Source organism: Scleropages formosus, chromosome 2, assembly GCF_900964775.1.
Source record: "Scleropages formosus chromosome 2, fSclFor1.1, whole genome shotgun sequence".
NCBI lineage: Eukaryota > Metazoa > Chordata > Actinopteri > Osteoglossiformes > Osteoglossidae > Scleropages > Scleropages formosus.
The window spans coordinates 10,012,926-10,038,354 of NC_041807.1; the positions used below are offsets into that span (position 1 = coordinate 10,012,926).

At 37.4% G+C, this 25,429-nt stretch overlaps 1 protein-coding gene across 1 annotated transcript in view; it reads left to right on the forward strand.

The window, feature by feature from the left end:
- The first annotated feature begins 1,357 nt into the window (after window positions 1-1,357).
- Window positions 1,358-25,429, forward strand: part of vipr1b (vasoactive intestinal peptide receptor 1b) — a 32,870-nt gene continuing 8,798 nt past the window's right edge. Inside the window, exons 1-6 of the mRNA XM_018760841.2 lie at window positions 1,358-1,608; window positions 11,663-11,750; window positions 13,300-13,407; window positions 21,329-21,429; window positions 23,016-23,113; window positions 24,367-24,499. Of these exons, the coding sequence (XP_018616357.1) occupies window positions 1,552-1,608; window positions 11,663-11,750; window positions 13,300-13,407; window positions 21,329-21,429; window positions 23,016-23,113; window positions 24,367-24,499 (585 nt within the window). The 5' untranslated portion in view covers window positions 1,358-1,551. The remainder of the gene's footprint in view (window positions 1,609-11,662; window positions 11,751-13,299; window positions 13,408-21,328; window positions 21,430-23,015; window positions 23,114-24,366; window positions 24,500-25,429) is intronic.

Sequence of the window (25,429 nt, forward strand, 5' to 3'; positions counted from 1 at the left end):
GTAAAAAGGTTCAGAATCGAGTTATTCCAATAAAATAATTTTTCCCAAGTAAAAGCATTTGATGTTTTATCCACCATTTGTATAATGCTTCTTCTGAAAATTGCATTTTGAGGTTTGATATTCTTTTGAAGTATTATGGTTCACATACAGCAACAATCCTAAATATATTATTTGCTATGTATATGTGGAAGATGAGCTTCTGCAGTCGTGGAGTATAATGGTCCAGCTGGAATCAACTTTTTCTCTGCAGGGCCCCTGATCAAAGTACTTAATTCGTACAGTAAGAGTCCCCTGCTGTTTACAAGGGTAAATCAGTGTAAAGTTGACAATATAATACTCTAAGTCACCTTAAGTCGTGCTTGTTAAGTATTAATAAGTAACTGATATTAGCAGTTTGAGTCACAACAATTCAATTTTGCCTTGTAGTGGCCCTGTTCAGTAAACATTGAAAAAGGGTCAAAAGAGTCTGTTCTCTTTTTCAGTTTCTAAACAACAGCTTGAAGTGAAAAGGGTGCGGTTTTGCTTGTTGTATCAAATTGAAGAAAGACGAATGGTATCGACAGCCCATTTCCAGCTGGCAGAAATAAATTGTATAAAACATATGTTTAGCATTAGACAAACAGAAACATCCCTGTTCATCAATTGCCTTAAATGCTCTTAATACACTTGCCTCCAATTGCATGTATACGTATATACATACATAATATACACAATTATGGTATACAGTTGAATTATCAGACATGTTTGCGACTAGGAAGCATGGCAAAAATAATCTTTTTTTCTCCCTTCAAAGTTTCATTCTTCTGTCTTCTTCTTGACCCAATAATTATTTGTATGTCAGTCTGTCTGTCCATCTATCGGTCTATGGAAAACTATCATTACACAACATATAGCCTATACATGTGTGTGTGTGTGTGTCTGTGTGTGTGCATATGGCCTATAGGCATATGTGTGTGCGTGTGTATATAAACATATGATATGGCCTATAGCTATGTTTATAGACACGTATATATATACGTACAAGAAGACCAATTCACGTCTGAAATTTATTATAAGCATACATTTATTTAAACTAACTAAGCCACTTTTTTATTTTACTTGCTTGTCGAATGAACGCTACAATCAGGTGAGACAGAAATACTGTAGACTAGTAAACACTGTACTATTTACTACTACAGTACTGCACAGTCTGTAGTATTTCTGTGTGGCTGCGCTGCGCGGACTGACACTGTGACAGTGTGGTAAACGGCACTGTAAATTAATACTGCGACTCGAGGGGATCCGGATCATCGCTTCGAGCGATTCTAACGCCCGCTACACTAGTTAGTTTGTGTGAACAACTGGGTGCGATCGGATCGCTTTCGGAGCCGTTTCAGACAGAGCAGCAGTGCGCGCGACGCCGCTGCGTATGTATCGGGGTCCCGCTCAGTCCACGGGGGGTCTGGTCCCGCCCAGCCCTTCAGTTCTGAACTCCAGCGCACGTTGACATTCATTCGTTTCCACGCGCAAACACGGAGAACCGCACTCTATACAGACGAGACGTGCGCTGACATGGACGCTTCCAGCTCTGTTTTTTCCCTTTTCACTCTCAACATTTTGTTCAGTCTTGTAAGTACCTTCTTCTCTTTATCATTCTGAGGGGGTTTTTATGAATCATTTTAATATATTATATAATGCAACTGCATGGAATGATTGAAGGTCCCATCGTGCCACATCGTACCCCCTCTTGTCTTGACACTTTTATATTGAAACGGTCGTGTCAGTGCGGAAAGAATTTTTCTTACAGGTGCATACCTCAAGATTGTGTTAATGTTGTGTGCTGGACACCAGTAACTGTGCATCAATAGCAAATTTTAAACACGATAGTCACGAATAAACGTATCATTATAATTTCAAAGCTTAATTTAAGTTTACTAAAGTTCAAGTCTTGTATAGCCCTGGGCTGGATAGGCTAGGATTAGGGTTAGGGTTGGGATGGGGTTAGGGTTAACCTAAGGAGTGAAAACATTACTTATTTATTTGTTATAGGAATATTAGGCACGTTGTTGTATTATGTAATATGCAATGGCACAGTCGCTTTTCATATGAATGTTATGGGTCCCTGCAGATGGTTCACATGGGAGACACCAAAACCGGCTGAAAATAATGCCTGGCAGATAAATGCCTGGCCTGAGATATGGGTCAAGATTAATTGTGAATTTAACTTAATTTTATTTTCCCAGCAAGTTGCCTTACACTATTTAACATAGCACAATTTGAAAAAGAACAGGTTTACATACAGTTAACACCATTATTATATAACTGTAATTTATGGTGGTAAAGCTATATATATGGTAAAGCTAAATTATACATTTCAAATAGGGGAGTCCTTCACAATTTCATTTTTTTGATAAATAAATGAGCTCCAGGGCATCATACAGTACTGCAGTGTCTCAGACCGGCAAAGACTGTTATATTATTTGGCTGTGAAATAAACATAAAGCAGCACAATCATATTCAAACTAGAAAGATGAACACCTTCCAGTGAGCCTTTAATTTACACAAAGTATAAATTGATACATTTATAAATTTAATTTAACAAAGCAGACAGTTATAGCAAACTTATTTGCCCAAAGTAGAAAACAACATACATTCTAGTCTATTTCCAAGTATAGTTGTTAAACATTTTAAAATATTAATTATTATTTTAAACAGGCCATTATGGAATTTGAGGGATTTCCCATCCTAAGACCGTAACTGTGAGAAATTTTCCGCTAGAAGAGTGTTTTTGCTAACTTACTTTGAAAAATGGAGAGGGGTCAGATGAATTATTTCACTGTAGGATGTAACAGCAGGGCTCCTTGGAAGATTTAAAGCAGAAACCTTCAGGGTACATGTGTCCTTTCTGTCCTGTTCCATGATTACTGGAGAAACATCTCTTACAAAGCATAAAAAATGGAACTTGAATAAGTTGTTTTCTATCATTAAAAGTCACACTTATTTAATTGGAAAGCAGCAGGTCAGATAAAGAGCAAGCATGTTTTTTTAAAAAAATATTTACAGTAAATGAGCTGTCAACATCAGTTTTTGCCACAACATTTCAGTATCCTACCTCTATTGTTGATTTTCTTCTGAAATGTAAACATTATTTAAAATTAATAAAGATTAATTAATAATAAATTCATAATAATAAATTGATAAATTAGTAAATTAAATTAATAACAGAAAAACCTTTAAAAAATGAAACAAGAAAGAGAAAACAGAAAAAAATATTAAAAAGCAGGCAAAAGAAAAAAACACTAAATAAACAACATCTCTTATTTCAAAGCTGTATACTACATGAAATTGGGCAAGTGATGGGTTTTTATGTTAAATGTTACATAATCTGATTTTCCAAATAGCTGACATTAGTGAAATTTTAGCAAAGTTCATCAGATACAAGGCAGCCATGAGCCGATTAAAATTCCCATATGATGACTGTGAATAATGTGAATCGTAAGGGGGGAGTAGTGCTTGTGATTAGTTACATGGGTTTGTTGCTTTTTCCACATGAATCACTACCTGCAACTAAATCCATAAATTTCAAATACAGATATTCTGCAAGCTATACTTAACAACATTAGAAAAACTTGTCAAAACAAAATACATGCATTGTATCATCCCTGTTTGTTATTGCTGATACACTGCAGGACTTTGTGTAGTAATCATTGTATTGTGGTAAGTCATACAAATATATTCTCTTAATTCTGAGTTTTAACAGTTACAGGTTTTAAGTGTATTGAACTAAAGCAGTTTATTTAACTTATTGGAAGGTGAAGGAGAGATTACTTGGGCTGCCCTTAACCTATATCAAATAAATATGGTCAAACACATGACAATTCTCTGCTTTACATTTTGAACTGCTCATTACATCTTTCCTCCACCAAATTCTCAATGGGTTGTATACTGTTCCCTGTTTAATCTCCTAATACAACTGGGCTGATAGTTTTAATTCCAGTCATTGGGGCAGTTCACATTAATTGGAATTTTATGGTTTCGTAATATATGTTTTTTTGTCTATAACTTTAAAACAATATGGTAGTAACTGTTTTTCTCATTTTATTTAGAGTCTGTTTATCCCTAGTTGAATTTATGCAATTTCACAGATGTTTCACAATATTATCTCAATTTAACATCTGAATATTTTTATGAATATTCCCAAAGGGTAGAAATGGAAATTGATAGACAGAAGTTATAATCTTTAACATATTTTCATTGTGTTTAATTTACATACTCTGACTAATGGATATTATAAATAATACATAGCTTGGTCATGTTTATGGAACTGGTTTTAACTGTGTTCACTGGGCTACAGTCAATAGTCTATGCATTAGGACAATTACCTTTCAGTCTGTAGGACCCAGTTTGAATCCCATGCCTGCTGTACTTGCTCTGAGTTGCTCCAGTAAAAATACCTAACATAATAAACATGTGCACTGTTTGTCATATTGTTATTGATCGCCAACACTCAGGAATATCAGACAAGAACAAAAAACACAGAGGAGCTGAATCTGTTTAAAGCAGTCCTACACTCTTCTTATGGTATTTTATATATTAATACCAACTAATTGCAATTTTCAAAATTTATTTTTGGGTGATGATTCATTGGGATTTTATGTTCATGTTTTATGTCTGTGAGCAAAAATTCTTAGTGCAGTAAAAGAACACATAAATATAATGCTTTTTATGCAACACTATTTTTTTTTACCATTTGTTTACATTTTAAATTTTATCCAGTTTAACACCTATCTAAGGTTTATTAGACTACATGGCAGGAATTTGAGAGTAATAGAGGCACACGACACCCAACAGTGTCTGAGATCCAAATGAGGTATGCTCATGCTGATATTGTTCCTGTTGTTATCCAGCCTTTCCCATTGGCAAAGACATTCGTTTTTTTGCAGGTCCCGATTACCGTGTATTACATTTACATTTATTCATTTAGCAGATGCTTTTCTTCAAAGTGACGTACATTTCAGAGAAAAATACAATGAGTGCATTACATCCACAGAAAGAGAGATTTAGATGCAGGCATGTGATTCTAAAGCACAGTTAATTTGTTACATTCCACCATATGAACTGTTGATAGTGTAACCATAGATATTACTATGGATTCAGACGCCACAGGAAGTGAAGATGCTCCTATACCTTCTTGACTAGGTCTGTTCTGTTGCAGGTCCATTTGAGATCATCAGAGATGTAAACACGTAGGAATTAAAGCAATTCAATGTCTCCACAGCAGTCTAATTGACATATATAGTGAAATGGGTCATCTTGTGGACTCCTAAAGTCAATTTTCATCTCTTTTATCTTTCTGAGACTGAGTAGAAGATTATTTGTTGAGTAGAAGATGATGGTTATTTCTGCACATGGCTTAAAGCAGCTCAACTTCCTCTCCATAAGCTGTCCCATTATTATTAAACAATATTGGGTTGAGTATACCACCCTGAGGGACATCCACACTGAGGTGTAAAGGCTCAGACATCTGCCCTTCATCCCTGACAGCCTGAGGTTTGTTAGCTAGGATGTCCAGAAGCCAGTTCAAAATACTGGTGTTCAAGCTACATGTGTTGAGTTTAGAGACTGAGGAATGATAGTATTAAATGCTGAGAAATCAATAAACAGCATTCTGTTTTTCCAGGTCTGTTAAAGCCAGATGGACTCTACTGGACATAGCATCATCCATTGATCTGTTTGAGCAGTAGGCTAACAAGTGTGGTTTGATTGTGTCTTGAGTTCTGGCCTTTGTGTGAGACATGAGACATGAAACATGAAGCGTTTTATAATCATTGGGGGGGAAGTGCAACTGGGCGATAGTCATTGAAACAAGTTATGAATAAATTCTTTGGCCCAGGAATGGTGGTAGTGGATTTAAAGCAGGTAGGCACTGCAGACTAGGCAAGGGAAATGCTAAAGACCTCTGTGAAAAGGCCTGATTTGAAATTACCAAAGCTTTGCATGTGTTAACTTTGCAGTGTTATCCTTACCTCATCTGAGGCTATAGAGAGCAACTGCCCATTGGGGTACTGCCTTCTTAGGTGTCTTGGTGTTGTTTGCATAAAACTGTGTGTAGAAATCATTTAATGTCTTTGGAAGAGAGGCATCACTAGCACGGGCACAGTTGGACTGCTTTTGTAGCCTATTATGGCATAACAACTTTGCCATATGCACCAAGGGCAATTAAGGGCACTGAGATTATCCTTAATCTTTTAAGCACAAAATGTCTTTTACATTTAAATTTATTTATTTAGAAGATGCTTTTCTTCAAAGCGATGTATATGTCAGAGAAAAATACAATGAGTGCATTACATGAACAGAAGAAATTTGGATGCAGACACGTGATTCTAGACTACAGTTAATTTGTCACAATCCATCATATGAACCAGTATACATCACAAGAGTCACTGCATAAAGGTTTATCCGTTATTCAGTAGTTATAATCACAAAGTTATTGAACATAAACATTTACACATTAACATGCACTTAAGAGATCATGGGAGAAGTGAGTTTTAAGACCCTTCTTAAATGTAGGAACAGATTCAGCAGTTTTCAGTGAGACGGGGAGGTCATTCCAGCACACTGGAGCCAGAACCGAAAACCTTTGTGGTTTTGATTTTGGACATTTTGTTCATGGGATCACCAAACAGGCAGAGGTGGAGGAATGCAGCAGTCTTGTTGGGGTGTTGCGAATGATCAGGTCTTGTCTATTTCAGTTAGAAGATCCACTGATGCTATAGAGAGACTATAGCAAACCGATGCAGAGAGACTAGGAAGGGTGATGCATGGGAGCACTTTGGAAGGGCAGACACAACTCATGCAGCAGCATTCTATATCAGCTGTTGAGGTTTGATGACAGAAGCTGGAAGGCCAGACAGGAAAGTTGTATTAAACAATGGGGGGGGGCAACATTTTTCCTCAAGATATTGATGGACATATTTGCAACAACCTGGAATATAGACAAAAAGTCTTGAATTTTAGCAACAGCTGAATGTTGGAGCTAAATTACCATTTCCAGTCTGCCATAGCCAACCTCAGATTCAACCTCAGATTTCCAATGATACATGTATCATTCTTTGTGAAATTATCATTCATCCATATAGCGAGGAAATCGTACATAAAGCCCGTGGAACTGTATTTTGAATATCAATGAAATATAACTTAAATTGGGGGTGCGGTGGCGCAGTGGGTTGGACCGCAGTCCTACTCTCCGGTGGGTCTGGGGTTCGAGTCCCGCTTGGGGTGCCTTGCGACGGACTGGCGTCCCGTCCTAGGTGTGTCCCCTCCCCCTCCGGCCTTACGCCCTGTGTTACCGGGTAGGCTCCGGTACCCCGTGACCCCGTATGGGACAAGCGGTTCTGAAAATGTGTGTGTGTGTATAACTTAAATTGCTGTTGGAAAACATGTCTACCATGACAAACCTTGGATTCTTCCCCCCAGTTGTCACACTGACATCTGCAATCATCTGAGCCCCTACAGAGTCGTGGCTGGAATCTGAATACACTTTTGTCAAAGTTACATGACTGATGTTAATAATTTGTCATTATTTTATTTTTGTTTTACAACACTCACTAAAGCACAGTATATGTTTTTATTTGTGCAAAAGGTGTCAAATTCAAAATTCCACTGAATCTGTCAAATAATTACTGAAGAGCTCTGTACACATTCTTTCGTCGTCCTTACTACACCATATTTAATGATATTATTGCTACATTATTATATACAATTTATATTATTATGTATAATCCCAGAAAAAATGAGGCATTTTTGCATGTATAAATATGACATTGTCATCAGAAGACTGGAAAGCTTGAGCTTCATTAAGTGATTTGTTTAGGAAAATTTGAGAAACAGTGCTTCCAAATTATCTGAGCAGTTTCAAATTTTCTGCAAAATTTTATAGACATATGACTATTAGAGATATCTATTAGATATGCTTGGAAAAATTACAATAGCCTACACCTGAAATTAATATTTTAATACCAATAAAAAAATGAAATGATTCAAGGTATTCATTTATATTCTAAACTAATTTATTAATATATTTAGTTACTCCTTCCTCTAATTATGGCAGTGTTTTTCTATACTGATTTAGTGTGCTACGCAATTATTTTTCATTTCATTACTGAAGAGAGATTATCTCAGAAGACTTTTGACCTAGTGTTGAACTTGGACATTTACATAATAACCAAATTATACATTCAGTGCTTGCTTTTTGACACATCATTACAGCATCATTATTCTGTTTGAAGGTTGTTTAATTTTGTTGACTAGATTTATTCAGCTGAAAGTGGGTTCTTGTTTGTTAAAATTGAAAGTTTTTAGTTTTGTAGATCTCTGCTGTTTTTGGTTTAATTTTGTTTGTTTTTGTGGTTTCAACATGATTATCGAATATTTTTATTATATTTAACAGGTGCTATAGGTATATGTATGAATTACAGAAATATTACATTACAGATATAAATCACATCAGTTATCCCACATAAAGGAATTACTCATTAGTATTTAAAATTGAGTAATGACCTAGAAAATTCTCCTTACCCATTCTTTCACTTTTTCTGTTATTTGTTATGGGGGGTGCGGTGGCGCAGTGGCTCAGTGGCACAGTGGGTTGAACTGGGTCCTGTTCTCCAGTGGGTCTGGGGTTTGAGTCCCACTTGGGGTGCCTTGTGATGGACTGGTGTCCCCTCCTGGGTGTGTCCCCTCCCCCTCTGGCCTTATGCCCTGTGTTGCTGGGTAGGCTCCGGTTCCCTGTGACCCCGTATGGGATGAGCGGTTGTGTGTGTGTGTGTGTGTTATTTGTTATGTTAGGGCTTAAAGACCAGTTGTAAGGTATGTCTGTATTGTGCTGGCAAGAGCAGAATATGTTTCTGAAAGCCAGTGTGTAAAAAATTGAAGTCATTTTCAAACAGGCTTATTATGTATGCATGCAGACATACTGTATTTTCATTGTTGTTTACGGCTGTACATGGCCACTGAATGCAACATCAATGCAACAGTAATTGAAAAAATTATGGGGTGATGAGGATGTAACTCAGTGGCACAACAAGTAGTGCTACTGTCTTGGAACACCAGGGTGGTGCGAGAGGATGTGGGTTTGATTCCAGCTCGGTCTGTGTGGAGTTTGTGTGTTCTCCCTGTGTTTGTGTGGGTTTCCTCCCAGAGTCCAAAGGCATACTGTTCAGGTGGATTGGTGACTCAAAATTCACCCATAGTGTCTGAGAGTGACAGAAAGTGTGATTCATTGGTGTATGAATAAGTAGTTCATTGTAAGTAGTGTATCTAGCAGTCATGTTGTGTGAATAAGGTGTGGGCTGATAACACTGCAGAGTGTTCACTGGAAGTTGCTTTGGGGAAAGTGTCTGCTAAATTAATAAATGTAAACTCTGAGTGTAACTGAGGTATTACCAGAGTGATAAGAAAAGTTTATATTCTACAAATATTTTCCTTGCTCTTCACTGTGGATGGAACTGATGCTGTGATAACATAATCTGTAAACATGTGTTCAGGCAAAATAGAATTTGAAAAAGGAGCCAGAGCCATCTTTACCCCATGTATATACACAGCAAAATTCAAAATAAGGCCACCCAAATGAAAAAATTCACTCCACCAGCCTGCAATAGTTCGGTTACAAGATAACAGTTTGTATCAGATTGAGGATGATGTTCAAAGATAGCACCGAGGGTTTATAGTCTTTGGGAGGTCTCAACAAAAGTCATTTTCAGAAAAAAGGTAGACAAAAGGTAGAACAAAAAAAATAACATTTACATTTCAAAATTTAGCAGAAGCTTTTCTGCAAACTATGTACATCTCAGAGTAAACAAAAGTGCTTCAACAATAGATGAAGAGCTATAGATCCAGACACTCGAATCACAAGTGATGTCATCACTCGTGTGATGAACATTGGTTCATTTGGTGGAAAGAAACCAACTGCACTTAAGAATCACACGTCTGCAGCTATGTCTCTTTCTCCTAAGGTAATGCTAAATGAATAAATGTAAAGTGCAGCCACTGAGTCCAAAACCCCCATCATTGCCAGCATACATTACGTGAGTAGCTGCATTTAGAATTGGTAGCAGACAATCTAGACCTATATGAAGACTTACACAGAGGTACTGTGTGTGGGAATTAAAAAAACAGTAGTGAAAACAAAATAAGATTGTCTCAGGGATATAAATCAGGAGATTATCAGTGGATTTCCATTTTGTGCACACAGCCTCACCTCCCTTCTGCTCACTTGTACCTTCTGCAACAAATACAGATATGTCTTTGTGCTCTGCAGCATGTCTCCCTGACATTTCTGCCTGTATGACCATCCACCATCCACTTCTTTAACACTGAAATCCTCCATCTCTGCTGGTTCTTCCATCTGTTGAGAGCTCTCTATGAAACTGTACAAATAGTTCTTTCCATCCACATTGTCAACCTGCTGATCAACAATCAGCTCAAGTCTCTGCTTCCTTTGGAACACGGTTGCCATGACTTAATCTTGTGAAAAAGTCATCCACTACATTTGTAGAATTTGCCCATACCTCACAACACACTCTACCCAGTTCCTAGTTCAGACCATGATGATGTCTATAGCTGTACCCTTCTGTCTGGTCTTCTGGCCTCCACAATCAAACCTATTCCAATTATATAGAATGCACAAGTTGTGTTTGACCTGCTGTTCTCACATTTCTCCCTTCTCATCTCCCTCCCTCTGTTGGCTTCCTGTAGCTGACCAAATCTAGTTCCACTCTCTAATTACCACCTACAAATGGTCAAAGGACCTGCACCTTGGTACCTACAGGACCTGATCACTCCCTATACCTTTGAAGTTGCTCCTCATCACTCCTGCTTGATGCTCCCACTCATAAAGGTGTCCAAAACTGAAAACTTGCTGGTTTTGAGTCAGTTTCCAGGCCCTGATGTAGTGTAACATTTGCATTTCTTAATTTAGCAGGTGCTTTTCTCCCAAGCGATGTACAGTATTTAGCTAATGCCTCTTTCCAAAGTGATTTGAAATGCTATATGAAATTTTATAAACCACCTAATTACATGTTTATGCAGCAGAGGAATTTAACACACATTCTTACAAACAGACACAACGGGCACACACACAATGGGCAATTTTGAATCAGCAGTTTGTATGAAACACATATTTGAACTGTGAGAGAAAACCCACACAAACTCAGGGAAACCATACAAACCCTCACAGACTGAGCCATACTAGAACCAGAGTCCAAACTGAGAGGCCAAGAGCTGCTCGACACCAGCTGCTCGCATTCTGCCGACAGCCTTTCATTGTTCCACAGAACTGCCCAGTGTTCTAGATAGGTTTCAAAACTTATGTAAATAGTTACATAAAAGATTGGCAATACAAAACTCACATTCAAGACATACAGGACAAGATGATACACCCCATGTTTTTATTACATCGGCTATGCAGAAGGACCCAGTTCAACCAACATCACCATGAAGCTGCAGAAAACAACATCCAGCGTTGCCAATCTATATCTCCATGATTCGAGACCAAGAAGCTTAACTTCCTTCCCTAACCAACCAACACAACCACAGGGTACCAACATGGGTATCTCACTGAGGCTATAAATGAAAGAATAATGTTGGCAAATTGGAAAACTAATCAAATTTTCTGTTTTTGCAGGTCTTCTCTGTGCAAATGTGTGATATTATGAAGGAAATTGAATTACAAAGAGAGCTATGTGAAAAGGATGTGGAAAATATCACTTCAGGTGGGTTTTTCTGCAGGTCCAGAAACATTGTGCCCCAATTGGTAGAACTCTGGATGGAGATCCAGTCATGATTCACCTCCAATGAACAGTACACGAAATGTAAAATGACACTGCTCTGTGAAAAGTGGCAAGTCACCTGCCTTGGGATATCAACAGAATTGTGTATTTCTGTCTAAATTTACCGTACAGAGTACTAAAAATATGCTATACCGTAAATAGCCTTACTGCAAAAACAAAACACAAGCAAGACAATAATAACAAAGAGTGACAAATATTGAATGAAATGCTTTGTAAATTTGATGGGCAATCTTATTACTGCATCATTACTTTTCATCCTTATTCTTGTTGTTCTACTCATTTAATAATGTAAGTTCTGATATTTGAGTAATTTTCTTTGGAAGATATATGTGCATTATTACAGCACAGTAAAACAGTAGTGGTGGTAGGCAACAATAACACACTCTCATTGCTGTAGAAAATGTAGTTTCCTACCGTAAAAGGTACAGATGGGTTCAGTATTACCATCAAGACTACCTTATAAAATTGTAAAAAGACAGAAAAAGTGTAAAAATATAAAAACATTTTTTGTTAACTTTTGATTTTAGTTGAGGATTAAGAATTGTCCTACATAAAATTCAAGCTATATTCTTGTATCCCCTTTTCACATTCAATAATACATTTCTGCAGGGAAACAGAGTCACAAAATACAAATGTTAACAAAAAATTTTTTTAAATGCTTTATTCAATGAAACACTAGTTGTATGTCTTTGTACTACTATTGGTCAGTGAAATATCTTATGATCATCTTAAAGTTTCTTCCTTTTTTGCCTGTAACTTCAGTTTTGTTTGTAATCAGATTCATTCCTTAGTAAAAATTAGATTCTGTAAAAAACAAAGTTTAAGGGGGAAAAGTATTCATTACTTCTATGAAACATTGCCTCATAGAACACATAGTGAGGTGTGCGGTACACAAACTGGCTTGTTTCTCTTTGGGAGGGTTTGATGCTCCTCAAAGTGATACCTTTGGTCAGAGAGGCTCTTAGCAGATGTAAATAGGAAAAAGGCTTAATGTCTGAACTGTATTGCTTCAGCTGACAAAGTTCATAAAAAGAAAAGTTGATGGGGGAGGCATTCTTTGAGATGAAGCTTTAACTGAGTCCCTGTTAAATACAAAAAGAAAGAGGTAAGAACAAAGGTAATTAAACAAATGAGATGCAAATAGAAATCGAAAGAGCAAATTTAAATTGCAACACTATGCTGTGTAAAATGTAAGTTTACTTCAAAACTGCTGAGGAACGAGATGAAACAAGATGCCAACATTACTCTTTCATTTACACTTCACTACACTGCAACCTACAGCACCAACAAATTGAAATTACATAATAGATTGCAGTAATCAGGATTCACACAGCAGTCATGAAAATCATGCAATAATTACTCCTAAATAAAAGATTCACACTTTCAAGATCAAACATAATTTTTTTTCTGTTTTTGTCTTTGTCTTTTTTTTACAATGATTTTGTGCTGAAATACTTATCTTTTTTGACAGGCTGTAAAGGGATGTGGGACATTGCCTGTTGGCCCTCAGCCAGAATTGGAGAAGTGGTGGCTGTATCATGTCCACAATACTTCCGTTACTTCAGTGACCAGCATAAGGGTAAATACATATAGACATTAAATATTTTGAAATGTAAAAATGTGAAAAGTAAAAGCACACAAAAAATGCAGAAAGTTGATCATAATTAATATTGATATAGATAAATACTGTATATATTTCAAAGTATGTACAGGTGCATGTGTGTGTGTGTGTGTGTGTGTGCACATTTGAAGAGAACAATATCTGAACGACATGTACAATGGACTTTTGAAAGTAAAATCCAAATGCAGAGTTTATTTGATGGTGACATTATTATTCATTCATTATGAAAACACTTGTCTAAGCAGACGTAAAATGTTTGTACATGACATTGATGACAAAATGACTGAATACTGCATTCAGGGTTTCAAAATATCTAACCAATACTGACTGACAGGTTGGCACCTTAATTACATTTAAAAGTTTACATATTGTAATAATAAAAAAAATTCTGATTTTTACATTGTGGCTAAAGCACATAGGATACTGTTTATGACCCATTATTCCTATTGTAGTGCTATTCCTACCTTAACATTCCAAATTTATTAATTTTGCGGACACTTTACTCCACAGTGACTTAAAATTTAAAAGATAAAAAAACACCAGCAATAGCTCTTTCACTGGTGCTTATTACCAAAATAATGGCTCAAATTTAATGAAATAAGTACACAACCCTGTACAATAACTTTGCAAAGCTATTGGTTAATCTGTACTTCAGGATTTTAGAAAAAGGTGGGTTTTTTGGAACATCTGGAAGACTGCGAGGGATTCTGTGAACAATATTTTTATTTAGTGTTGGATCATATCTTGAAAATAATGTGGTTCTCTTCCCATACGCACCTTTCAGGCTGTAGCCACAGTCTTGAACTTGATATGACCAGGCATAGGAAGCTATTGAGGCAAAATGAGTTGAGGGATACATGAGAATGGTTCGGAATGGTCCAAAACAAGTCATGTAACCTGAACAGGTCTAATGTGGAAACTGGAAGAACAGAAGCCGGAAGAGAGAACTGCAATAATCCAACACATGACCACTCTTTGACACAAGAGCTAGGTAGAATATGCTATATCAAATGGGTGGATCCATTCAAAGTTGAACAGGAGATGTCTGTAAGGCTGTGTTGTAGCTATAGTATGCTCAGAGAAATAAGAGTCTTGTGATAATAGCCAGTGCGTTAGTGGCACTGAGTGGTGTCTTCTCTGGATATTGTTCTTGTGGGTTGCGACAAGATGAGTGTTATCTTCAGCATAGAGAAAAGAGAATCCATGAGAAATAACTAATCTAGGGATGCAGTGTCAGTAGTGCAGATGATCAGAAGAATAAATGATCTAACACCGAAAACTGTGAGAGCTTTGATGGGATGGAGTGGGATGCAAAGGTGAGCCATGCCTTTCCACCTGGTAGGTTATACCTGATGGGTAAGATGCAAAATAGGTCAATACAGATCTTTTGATCCCCAGCTTTGCAGAAGAACCAAGGAGGACATTATGGTTGACTGAAGAATAATACAAGATGAAGAAAGGGAATCTTTTCCGGTAGACTTGCGAGCCTGAGAGACTGCAGGAAGGATGGACTTGGTCGATTGAGTAATTTTAAAGCCTCTAGGAGAAGAAACCATTTAGAAACTATAAGCTGCTGATTAGAAATGGCTAGAGTTTTGGAAAAGAAAGGGAGTTTGAGAAACTGGTGATTACTTTCAAAGGCAAAGTCAACTTAGAATGAAATTTTGTTTCTCTTTGGACCTCCGTGCCACCTAGAACATATATTTCAGTAGGGTTACAAACAGACAAGTGCAAATACAAGACAGTGCAGTACACACGCCAGAGTCTGACAACAATATACACTTCAGACAGACAAAATATTCAGTATTTAGGGATCAGACTTGTTCTTGTGGTCAGGTGAATGGTCGGTCGATCGGCGAGCAGAACAGAAGCGAGGAGCTGAAGTCGTGGTTGGGAAACAGGGCAAACAGTCAGTTAATGGAGGGTCGTGGAGCAAGAGTTGGAAATGATGGGGAGCAGTATGTGGGCTGCGTAAGGCGAGGTTAAGTTGGAGAGTGAAGAAGGGGCAGTTGTCTCAAGAGAGATTCCACAGCTGGGAAGTGGTCGAGTACTGGTTTTTATAGCCAAGTGTTCCAATTGAAGTCAGGTGTTTAACTAGAGCCAGGTGCTGCTGGCTGAGGTGCGAGTGTGACAAATATACACAATACTGAAAAAAATTTACATATACAATACAAAAAAGAAAACTATAGATTCACATATTTAACATACACTTTTCTCCAAAGCAACTTCCAATGAACTCTATGTAGTGTTATCAGCCCACACACCTTATTCACCAAGGTGACTTACACTTCTAGATACACTTCCTACACTGGGTCACTCATCTATACATCAGTGGAACACACTCTCTTTGTGTCACTCACACACTGTGGGTGAACCTGAACAGCACGTCTTTGGACTGTGGGAGGAAACCCTCCCAGACACGGGAAGAACATGCAAACTCCACACAAACTGAGCAGGGATTGAGCTCATGTCCTCTCACACCACCCAGCCGCTGTGAGACAGCAGCGCTACTCTCTGTGCCATCATGCTGCCCAGAACAGAACATGTAATGTACACTGTAGCACTAGAGAAAGTAAAAGCGGTGCCACCCTGCCTTCCTACAGGAACTTGCAACCTAACTCAGCAGATTAACATTAGGAAAGCTTCATTACATTCTTGCCTGAAGTGCTCTGTTCCCCAGAAGGAGATAGGATAGGATTAAATAGTGCTTTACTAATAGCTGCAGGGAAATTCACAAGAATGCATGTCATATTGTAAATCTGCATGTAAATTAAGGATTCATGACTATGCATAAGGGGGGTGCAGTGGTGCAGTGGGCTTGGCCAGGTCCCTCTCTCTGGTGGGTTTGGAGTTCGAGTCCTGCTTGGGGTGCCTTGCGATGGACTGGTGTTCCATCCCGGTTGTGTGACCTTCCCCTCTAACCTCGCTCCCAGTGTCGCTGGGTTAGGCTGCGGTTTGCCGCAACCCTGCTCCGGACAAGTGGTTTCAGCCAGTGTGTGTGTGTGTGAGAGAGATTATGCGTAATAGTGCACCTCAGAAGGAAGTTTGGGTACAAACAAAATCAATAATTGGTTTTGCAGACAGTACCTTGGAATTGAAAACCAAGGGGAAATTTCATTCAGTTCCGCTGATACAGTGAGTCTTCTAGTGTTTTTTCTTTTTGTCCTAAATTAATAAAAAAAAACACAAGACTTTTCTCCTCAGTAATTTACAAATGTGAAACATTTCAAGAATTTGTACAAAGAAAAATATATATAATCAGCACACCTTTGAAAGTATTGTGCTATTTATTGTGCCTGGTCAGCACAGCCGTATCAATTTTCATATTCCCAAATGGAATGTATAAAATAAATGTAAATACATAAACAAAACAAAATTAAATTATGCTGTGTTAAGCACACATTTATGAACATAAGTATAGTCTTCAAGCTTCTTTTTAGTTTAGGTTATCTTGCTTAACATGATTACTGGAAAACTTGATAGTAATGTAATACCTGGAAAATAAGCTTTGTGCTTTGAAAGTAGGCTTTGTGCATATTTGCAAAGAAACCGAAGTGTTGGTGGGGTTTTCAGCTGTTTCATGTTTATCAGAATGGGATCACCCACCAGAAACTGGTGCCACACTTATCTATGGTTGTCTCATACCTAAATTTGCTGCTACTGTGAGGGAGCCCACTTGATATGTTGTTTGACAGGATTGGGTCTCTAGGAGCACTTGCTCTTCTACACTGGTGCTGCAGGCAACACTTCCTTATCCAAGAGTAGCTCTTACTGTGTTCCAGACTGCTGACTTTGTGGGGGCAGCTAAGTGAAGCTTCTGTGCGGCCCTCCTACCTACATGATTTCAAAAAGGGATTCGCCTGCAGGATTAGAATCATCAGGTGCCCGTGAGAACTGTTACCTCTGATGAATAAGCCTCTCATGTTCTTAGTTATACCTGTAAATCATAATCTGATCCTCATAAATGCAAAACAATTCTTTGTAGCTGGAAGTAGGGTAGAAGATGTGATCCTTGTAAAGTCAGAGTTGGTGTATCTTGGGGTATGACTGTCATTTTTTTAAACAGGAGGGAAGCTACACGTTGTTATAAGAAGAAATGTGTAAAAAAAACCTGGAGGTCTCATTAATATTATTAGTTTGAAATACTAAAAGAAGTCGTTTTTTTTCTTTTAACCATGTAGACATAGCTTATTATTCAGTGGTCTGGAAGGCTGACTGATGCAGGATTCTGCAGAGTGCCAGCGTGTCGAACCTCCTGTGTGACCTCCCCACACACGCTGACATATTTGAACTTTCTACCTCACAGATGTTTACATCCAGCGTGTGTTCCTCATAAATCACCCCCAAATCACAACACAAATGACAGGAAAGAGCATTCCCACCGAACGCAAAACTCGCTGTTTGAAAAGGCTTTGTTTCTTAAATGGTCATAACTCTAATAAATATTTACCCCGGTAATTATATGAATTTCTTTGTGTGTCTGCACTCGTGCAGGAATCGCGGTCTGCGCTTCTGACAAATTAAACCGGTGGATTTTCTCAGTTCTGTGCATTTTTTCAGATTGTTTGGTAGTCATGTATTAGAAGTAAAATTACATACATTGTGATCATGGTGATGGATACAAATTAAAAAAATAACTTACAGACCGCTTTTTAATGACAAGGGCGACAGTTGCCTGATCTTTTGTTTCAAGACTGACATGTTCTTTTTAGGACACTATAATGAACACTTCTATTACTGACATTGAATATGTGATTCGGTCAGATAGAAGGGTTTGGACAGCTACGTTAAAAAGTGATACAGTAAACAGTATTCTTCAGTAAGACCAAAAACTAAATAAATACACTCATCGTCTGAACCGCTGGCCCCATACGGGGTCACGGGGAGCCGGAGCCTTACCTGGCAACACAGGGTATAGGGGACACACCCAGGACGGGATGCCAGTCCATCGCAAGGCACCCCAAGCGGGACTTGAACCCCAGACTCACGGGAGAGCAGGATGAGGTCCAACCCACTGCACCACCCCCGCTCCAAAATACGTTTAGGAAAAAATGTGCTGGGGATCATATGCTTGAGAAGTTAGATTTGACAAAAAATTCCAGAAATGACAACCTTCGGGTTCTCTCACACAGTACCGTTTTGCTGGTTGAGGAAAGCATTTTGGAAATTCCATATACTACATCTGGTCATCAGCAGACCAAAGGAAAGTACTGAAAGCTTATGCATTCTGCTCACTTTCTTTGACATTTGATGGTTATTTATTTTTCTGAGAGGACACTGGCATATGCGATAAAGTTTCTCCGATACCACATTCTTTTCAAATTTTTGTGTTTGTCGCATTGGATGCTATGCGTATCGTTACGAGACACTCTATACGTCACTTTTTGGAAGTTCCAATATTACGGGAAAAGCTCTTCTAATAAAAAAAGTCTGACGTTATTGTTTCTAACAAGGGGGGCAGGCATGGTGTAAACTTTCCCAAGTGTGCTGCAGATCAGCCAAATAGCTCTTTTGTATTTATAACTGACATTTAGTCATACAAACTTATATGTATGACACTGACTGTTCTCAAACACATCTTCCCAGCAGTGCCCATGGAATGTGACATCAGCTGCCAAACATGCAGGAGTGTAGTTACTCCGGTTAACACTGCACCTTTTGTGTTAATGGTTCAGTATTGTGCACATATGATAGAAAATATTTTTTAAATTATTCATAGCTTGGTGTTTGTTTTGAGTTTGTTTGTACGCTGTACTGCACACAAGTATCCACAATTTTTTTTTTTTACTGTGACGGGGCGTCGCTTGTACCAGTTGAGATTGTTTTTATTTGGAAATTTAAGGAAAATAAAGAACAATACTTAACAATGCTTAAACATGAAGATACACATGGCTATTCTTCAAGTGGTTACAAGCCTTGGGAACTAAGAAGAACCCAGTCAACACAAATACACTGTACTTTATGCTCACAGTGTACATAAATTATGTCATGGTGCTGCTGTATATTAGCTCCATAAGCTGACAAAAGCAAGCTCCCTAAGTCGATAAAAATGTGTATTTTTTTACCTACAATGAGAGTTTTACTCATTTTATTGTCATTATACTTTCATACATGTCCTGACACAAAATAGGTGATTCCCAACAACGCAAAACCAGTTTGCAGCTTAAGAGTCATCATTCAACATAAGAAGAAGGAAAGAAATAAAAACTCAAGGAAGCATTTAAAAAAAGGCAGAACACAAAGACCGAACATTATAATGAATCACACCATAAATTCCTATTAATCGAACATCAGCTGGAACAACAGATTCAATTCTATTACTATTATTAATTCATTCAGCTGACACTTTTTTCCAAAGGAACTTGCAGTGTTAAGGTGTTTGCAATGCTTTACTCATATACACAGCTGGATAATTGTATCATTTCAGGGTAAAGACCTTACTCATGGTACTACAGCAGCACTACTATACTATAGCACTGCCACCTCACAGCACCTGAGCTGTACAGGTGTAGGTATAAATCTGGCTTAGTCTGTGAGAAATTTGCATGTTATCTCTGTGTGTGTGTGTGTCAGTTTCCTCCAGATGATCTGGTTTCTTCCCACTGTCCAAAGAGATGCAGTTCAGTTGAATTGTCTACGCTAAATAGCTCTTAGTGTTTCGATGGGTGACTGAACATGCGGCAACCCTGTGATAGTCTGGCGTTTCATCCAGAGTATACCACCCTGCCTCGCACCTAATTATTCCAGGATAGGCTTAAGACCTCTATTACTCTGACCAGGACAAGTGGGTAATGAAAATGGATGGAAAGCTGGTCCTATCAGTGTCATATATCAGAATACCTTTTAATTCTGGTACAATAAAAAATTTTAGGTCACGTATTTTTGTCTAAGAACTACTTATTATTACTGCAAGAAATAATGGTAAGTTGTCCTCGTCACAAGGGGAATGTGCCAGACGGTGATTTCATGGAATGAATTAACCTCATTGTGCAAGGAATGGGTGTATTATGCACAAGAAAATGGAAGAAATAAAATAGGTGCGAAAGCATTTCCTGTGTGGAAAGTGCATAATACATGACAAAGGGTGGTCATTCTGTTTGAAATAAATTACTAAATACATTTTTAAAATTTAAATGAATAAATAACAGATGTCTGTGTTTAGAGCACAGCAGGACTGGGTGTTTGCATGCTCAGTGCCGCAGGTGTGAAGCTGGTGAACAAAGAGGAGCACAGATGAATTGGCAATGCACAGCAGGGAAGAATAAATTTAAAAAGTGAATCTAGTTCAAACCTAACAATTTATATTTGAACTAGATTCACTTTTGTGAATTCATTCTTTACAGTGCAACCCAGGAGAAGCACTGCTGTTGTGCCTTTCAGCACGATACAAGGATAGCTATATTATGTATTGACTTCACAGCACCTGTTAAATCTAAATGTAAAAATTAACTCACTTTAATATACTTTGGAAATGTGCTTCTTTTCTTAAAATACATAGATATGTATGTGTCTTTCTCTCTCTCTCTATACATATATATATATTCAGTATATATATATATACTAAATATACTAAATAATATAGACAAACAATTATAAAACTATGGTCTTACAAAATTTTTATGATTTGATGGATGGATGGATGAATGGATAGATGGGCAGATGGATGGACGGATGGATGGATGGAAGTTTTACAAATGTAGAAATGATACATTGATCTTTTTTATCTTTTCATTCTTAAAGAATATGCCTTTTGCTAAATTGCAGGTGAAATTCATCTTTTTGTTATTGCTGTTATTTCACAACACTTTTAATGATGTAATGAACTATTAATCTTTAAAGAAGTATACGGTATGACTGAAGTATCTGTTTTGCTCCTCAGGCAATCTCTCCAAGACCTGCACATCTGATGGTTGGACAGAGTTGCATCCTATCAGCATTGCTCTAAATTGTGGTTATAACCTCAATAGCACTGCTGATGAGGTAAGTATGTTTAATTATAGGTATCTTGCACACTTTTACATGTCATACACAGAATAAGTACAGACCTATTTATAGGAACAGATCAGTTTCCCCACCAATTTCTGGATTTTCACAAATGGATGCTATTTCTGATAAATGCATAGTTCGTCTTTAAAACATCTGGTGTCATGATATTTCTGATGTAACAGTATCATAAATAATTTCATTTTCATACTCTTGGCTTGATCTTTCAGCACTGAATTCCATTAGTACGTTGAACCACTTGTATAAGATATGTTTTCATCCCTGCTTCTGAGGAATCTGTGCTGTGCTTTTCTGTCCCTTGTCCATAATAATTTGTTGCTTGTTTTAGTAGTTAATTTGTCGTTAACTCTTTGTGCCCCCTCTGAGGAAATTCATTGAAATAACAATTAGAAAGATAATTTTGTTGACACTTAAAGGTGATATTACTTGGCAATATAGCAGTAACCTATTTCAGTTTCATTTAACCACAGGTTTTAGTATGAACAGCACTCCTCCTTACGCAGCCAGCTCAACCTTTTACATCTCTAACTTTCTATCATTGTACATTGAACATTGTTGAGCAGACTGATAGGTTTTCATTTAACTGATCAACAGTAATAAGAAAACAGCAAGAGGTAATAAATTACCACTTTAAAGGGAGTCTTGTTCCAGACTAAACCGCAGATAGCCAATAAAGTGAAATCCAAGGATTATCCTTATAATTCAGAGTTCAGAGCAGTAAATTGGACTATTTTTATATGAGCATAAATTGTGTCCTTCAACACTGTTATTGTCCATGTTTTTATAGCTGGAAACAAAATCCCATGAGAGGTTTAGTGTTCAGCTGAGAGGTCCAGTTACTATTCTTTTGTTCTTTTATTGTACTATTCTTTTAAAATGTAACTATTTAACTTTTAATACGTTTAACTTTGTTTCAATAACTATATAGTATAAAAAAGTTAAAAATAACTATGCCCCTTACCTATATTCTTATACTAACATACCTGTCCCTCACAAAAGGGTTAATTTGTTCTGTACTGTCACCCTTTAAGCAAAATTCACTTTTGAGAGGTTCAAATTATTTCTTATGGATAAAATAAATTCCAGGAAAAATATGTTCACCTACATTGCATTAATGTACCAAAATTAAAATTTGTATGCATAACAATGATAACACCAACATATTTTATAACATTTCTAACAATGCGTTTTTACTTTTTCTTTTCAATTTAACTTTCTGCCTTTGCAGCCTATCCAAATTATGGATAAATTTTACACCTGTAGTATAAAGTGACTGCACTGTAAACTCCAACCTAGCTCACAAACTACATATTCTATAAACTGTGTCAATTTGGGATCCAAAAACAGAACAGCTTTTTAACTACTTGGTTTCTACTTAGGAAAATGTTGGGAAAACTGACATTAACAGTAGTATTAAGGGTATCAGGAAACTGTAATAGATTTAATGCAGTCTCCCCTGTGACCATTAGAATACTAAATTTAAATTGATCTATTTGGATGGCACTGGCTTTACCTTTGATTGACATCTTAAATATGTCACTCTTTCTGTCCTTTTTTCCCAGGGTAAATTCTACTGGACAGTGAAGGTTGGCTACACCATTGGTCATAGTGTCTCCCTGATCTCTCTCACCACAGCAATTATAATACTGTGCATCTTTAGGTGAGGGCTCATTTTGTACTGTTATATGCTCATTTAGTGGCTTTAGGGGTTTTTAAGGTGCAGTCACCTTTACCACTAAGTCATAAACAACAAAAGCTTAATAGTACAGACATCTCTTGATTCATTTCTTGGTAGGGTTTGAAAAATCTTGAATATTGTTGCAATTAGTAAAAAAAACAACCAAATATTTAAAGTCAATTAACTTCAAGCTGCATTAAAATTAAAACTGTCAAATTCCTACGGTAAAAACCTCTCTACATAGTGCTATCCAGTCAGTCAGTTCATTTGAAACATTCCTCTTCTAGTTAATACTCTCATCTTTGTTGGCTGGCCACGTAAATACAGCACAATTTAAGTAGTAGTAAGTAGCTCCTTGAATTTAATGTCTTCCAATTCTTCTTAAAAAACTTCACTGCCTAAACCCAACTTTAATTTCCTAATTATGAGCCATCTGTTTGAAAAATACAGTATGTAAGCCTTTCCTTCCTTTGAACAATGAGCCCTCTGTATACACACATACTCCTTGGCCACTTTATTAAATACACCTTGCTACTACCAGCTTAAGTAGTAGTAAGTAGTTCCTTCAATTTGTCTTCCAATTTTTTAAAAAAAGAAAAAAATTCACTGCCTAAAACCAACTTTAATTTAAGTTATGTATTCTAAGATGTCCTTCTGCACACAACTTGTGTACCAGTACTGAAATATTACTTTATGAATTTGGGGCTGCCTCTTAGCTTGCATGAGTCTTGCCATTTTGTAATTAATGAGGTATGTTAGGCCACTGGACTACTACTAACTGGTTACCTTTTTGTTTAGTGCACTATATTCTGTAAATTTGACTTTTTTAGTGCATGAACATCCCAGGAGGGTGTCCATTTCTGAAATTCTGGAACTGGTGCTGATCTAATTGATCTAGCACCTAAAGTCATGCCATGTTCAAAGTCTTTTTTTTTTTTTTTTTCACAATTTTTGCCATTTCCTGTATTCAATGAGGGGGCTGTGGTGGCGCAGTGGGTTGGCCCAGGTCCTGCTCTCCGGTGGGTCTGGGGTTCAAGTCCTGCTTGGGGTGCCTTGTGGCAGAGGCGAGTTGATTGGGTAAAAAGGTACCTTTTCAAAGTGACCAGAAAGTGTGTGTATATACTGTGCATAAATGAAAGATTTTTAGATAAAAGTTTGAATTAAGTATTACTTTAATGATTTGAAATGTGTTGTTTCTTTGGCATTTGAATGCATGTGCCTTCTTCTTCCTTCAGGAAGCTGCACTGCACAAGAAACTACATCCATATACATTTGTTTGTGTCCTTCATCCTGAAGGCCATTGCTGTCTTCATTAAGGACGTGGTGCTATATGATGTTGGGGAATCTTATAACTGCTCTTCCAAATTAGTAAGTCAGTGCCTTTAAATAAACTTTTAAAGAACTTTTGTGCTATTTATGAGAATGATATTAACTATCAAATGAATAGACAATCAGAATCAGAAAACTCACCAGTACTAACCAATTGTCTCTCTTAAATAAATGTCAGTCAGCATACCCAACATACCTCTGTGACTGAAAGAATAGTAATGAGTATATTCCTATTAACTACTAAGTAAAGTAGTATATGTTTGCTTTTTTTGGAGAAATTTTGGTAAGGATTAAAAAATTCTTTTTTCTTGAGTTGTGAGTGAAACAGAAGGACATAATATACTAGAAGATCATTCTTCCATCATATTTCAACAACTGTTTGTCCTGAGCAGGGTCACGTGATACGGAGCCTACCCCAGAAGCTTTGGGCAGAAGGCTGGGGGGGGTACACTCTGGAGAGGACACCAGTCCATTGCAGAGTAGTCACACACACACATATGCAATCACTCCCAGATTCACACACTAAGGGCAATTTAGTTTTGCCAGTTCACCTGAACTGCATGTCTTTGGACTGAAGGAGGAAACCCACGCAGACATGGGGAGAACATGCAAACTGTGCAAGTTCAAGTGTCATGCAAATATTAGTTTGAGTGCTCATAAAAATTCAACAACTACAGTCTGTGGAAGACAGCAGCCTAAACCATACCCCCATCTCCCTGACTGGTGATTAACACTTGGTGATGAAATCTGTCAGGCAGCTGGGGCAAAGCTTAGGCTGCTGCCAGACACGGATATATAGCCCTTTTAGCACAATTCACTTTTACTGCACAGTCACAAAACAAAACTTACCCCGAGGACTTCAAAACAGACTGCTGAGCAAACTGGTTGTTGTTCTGTATCTCGTCGCTATTTTGAACATTTATCTTGTCTTCTTTGAGGAATGCCTGAAAATTTATTTTATTTATTTAT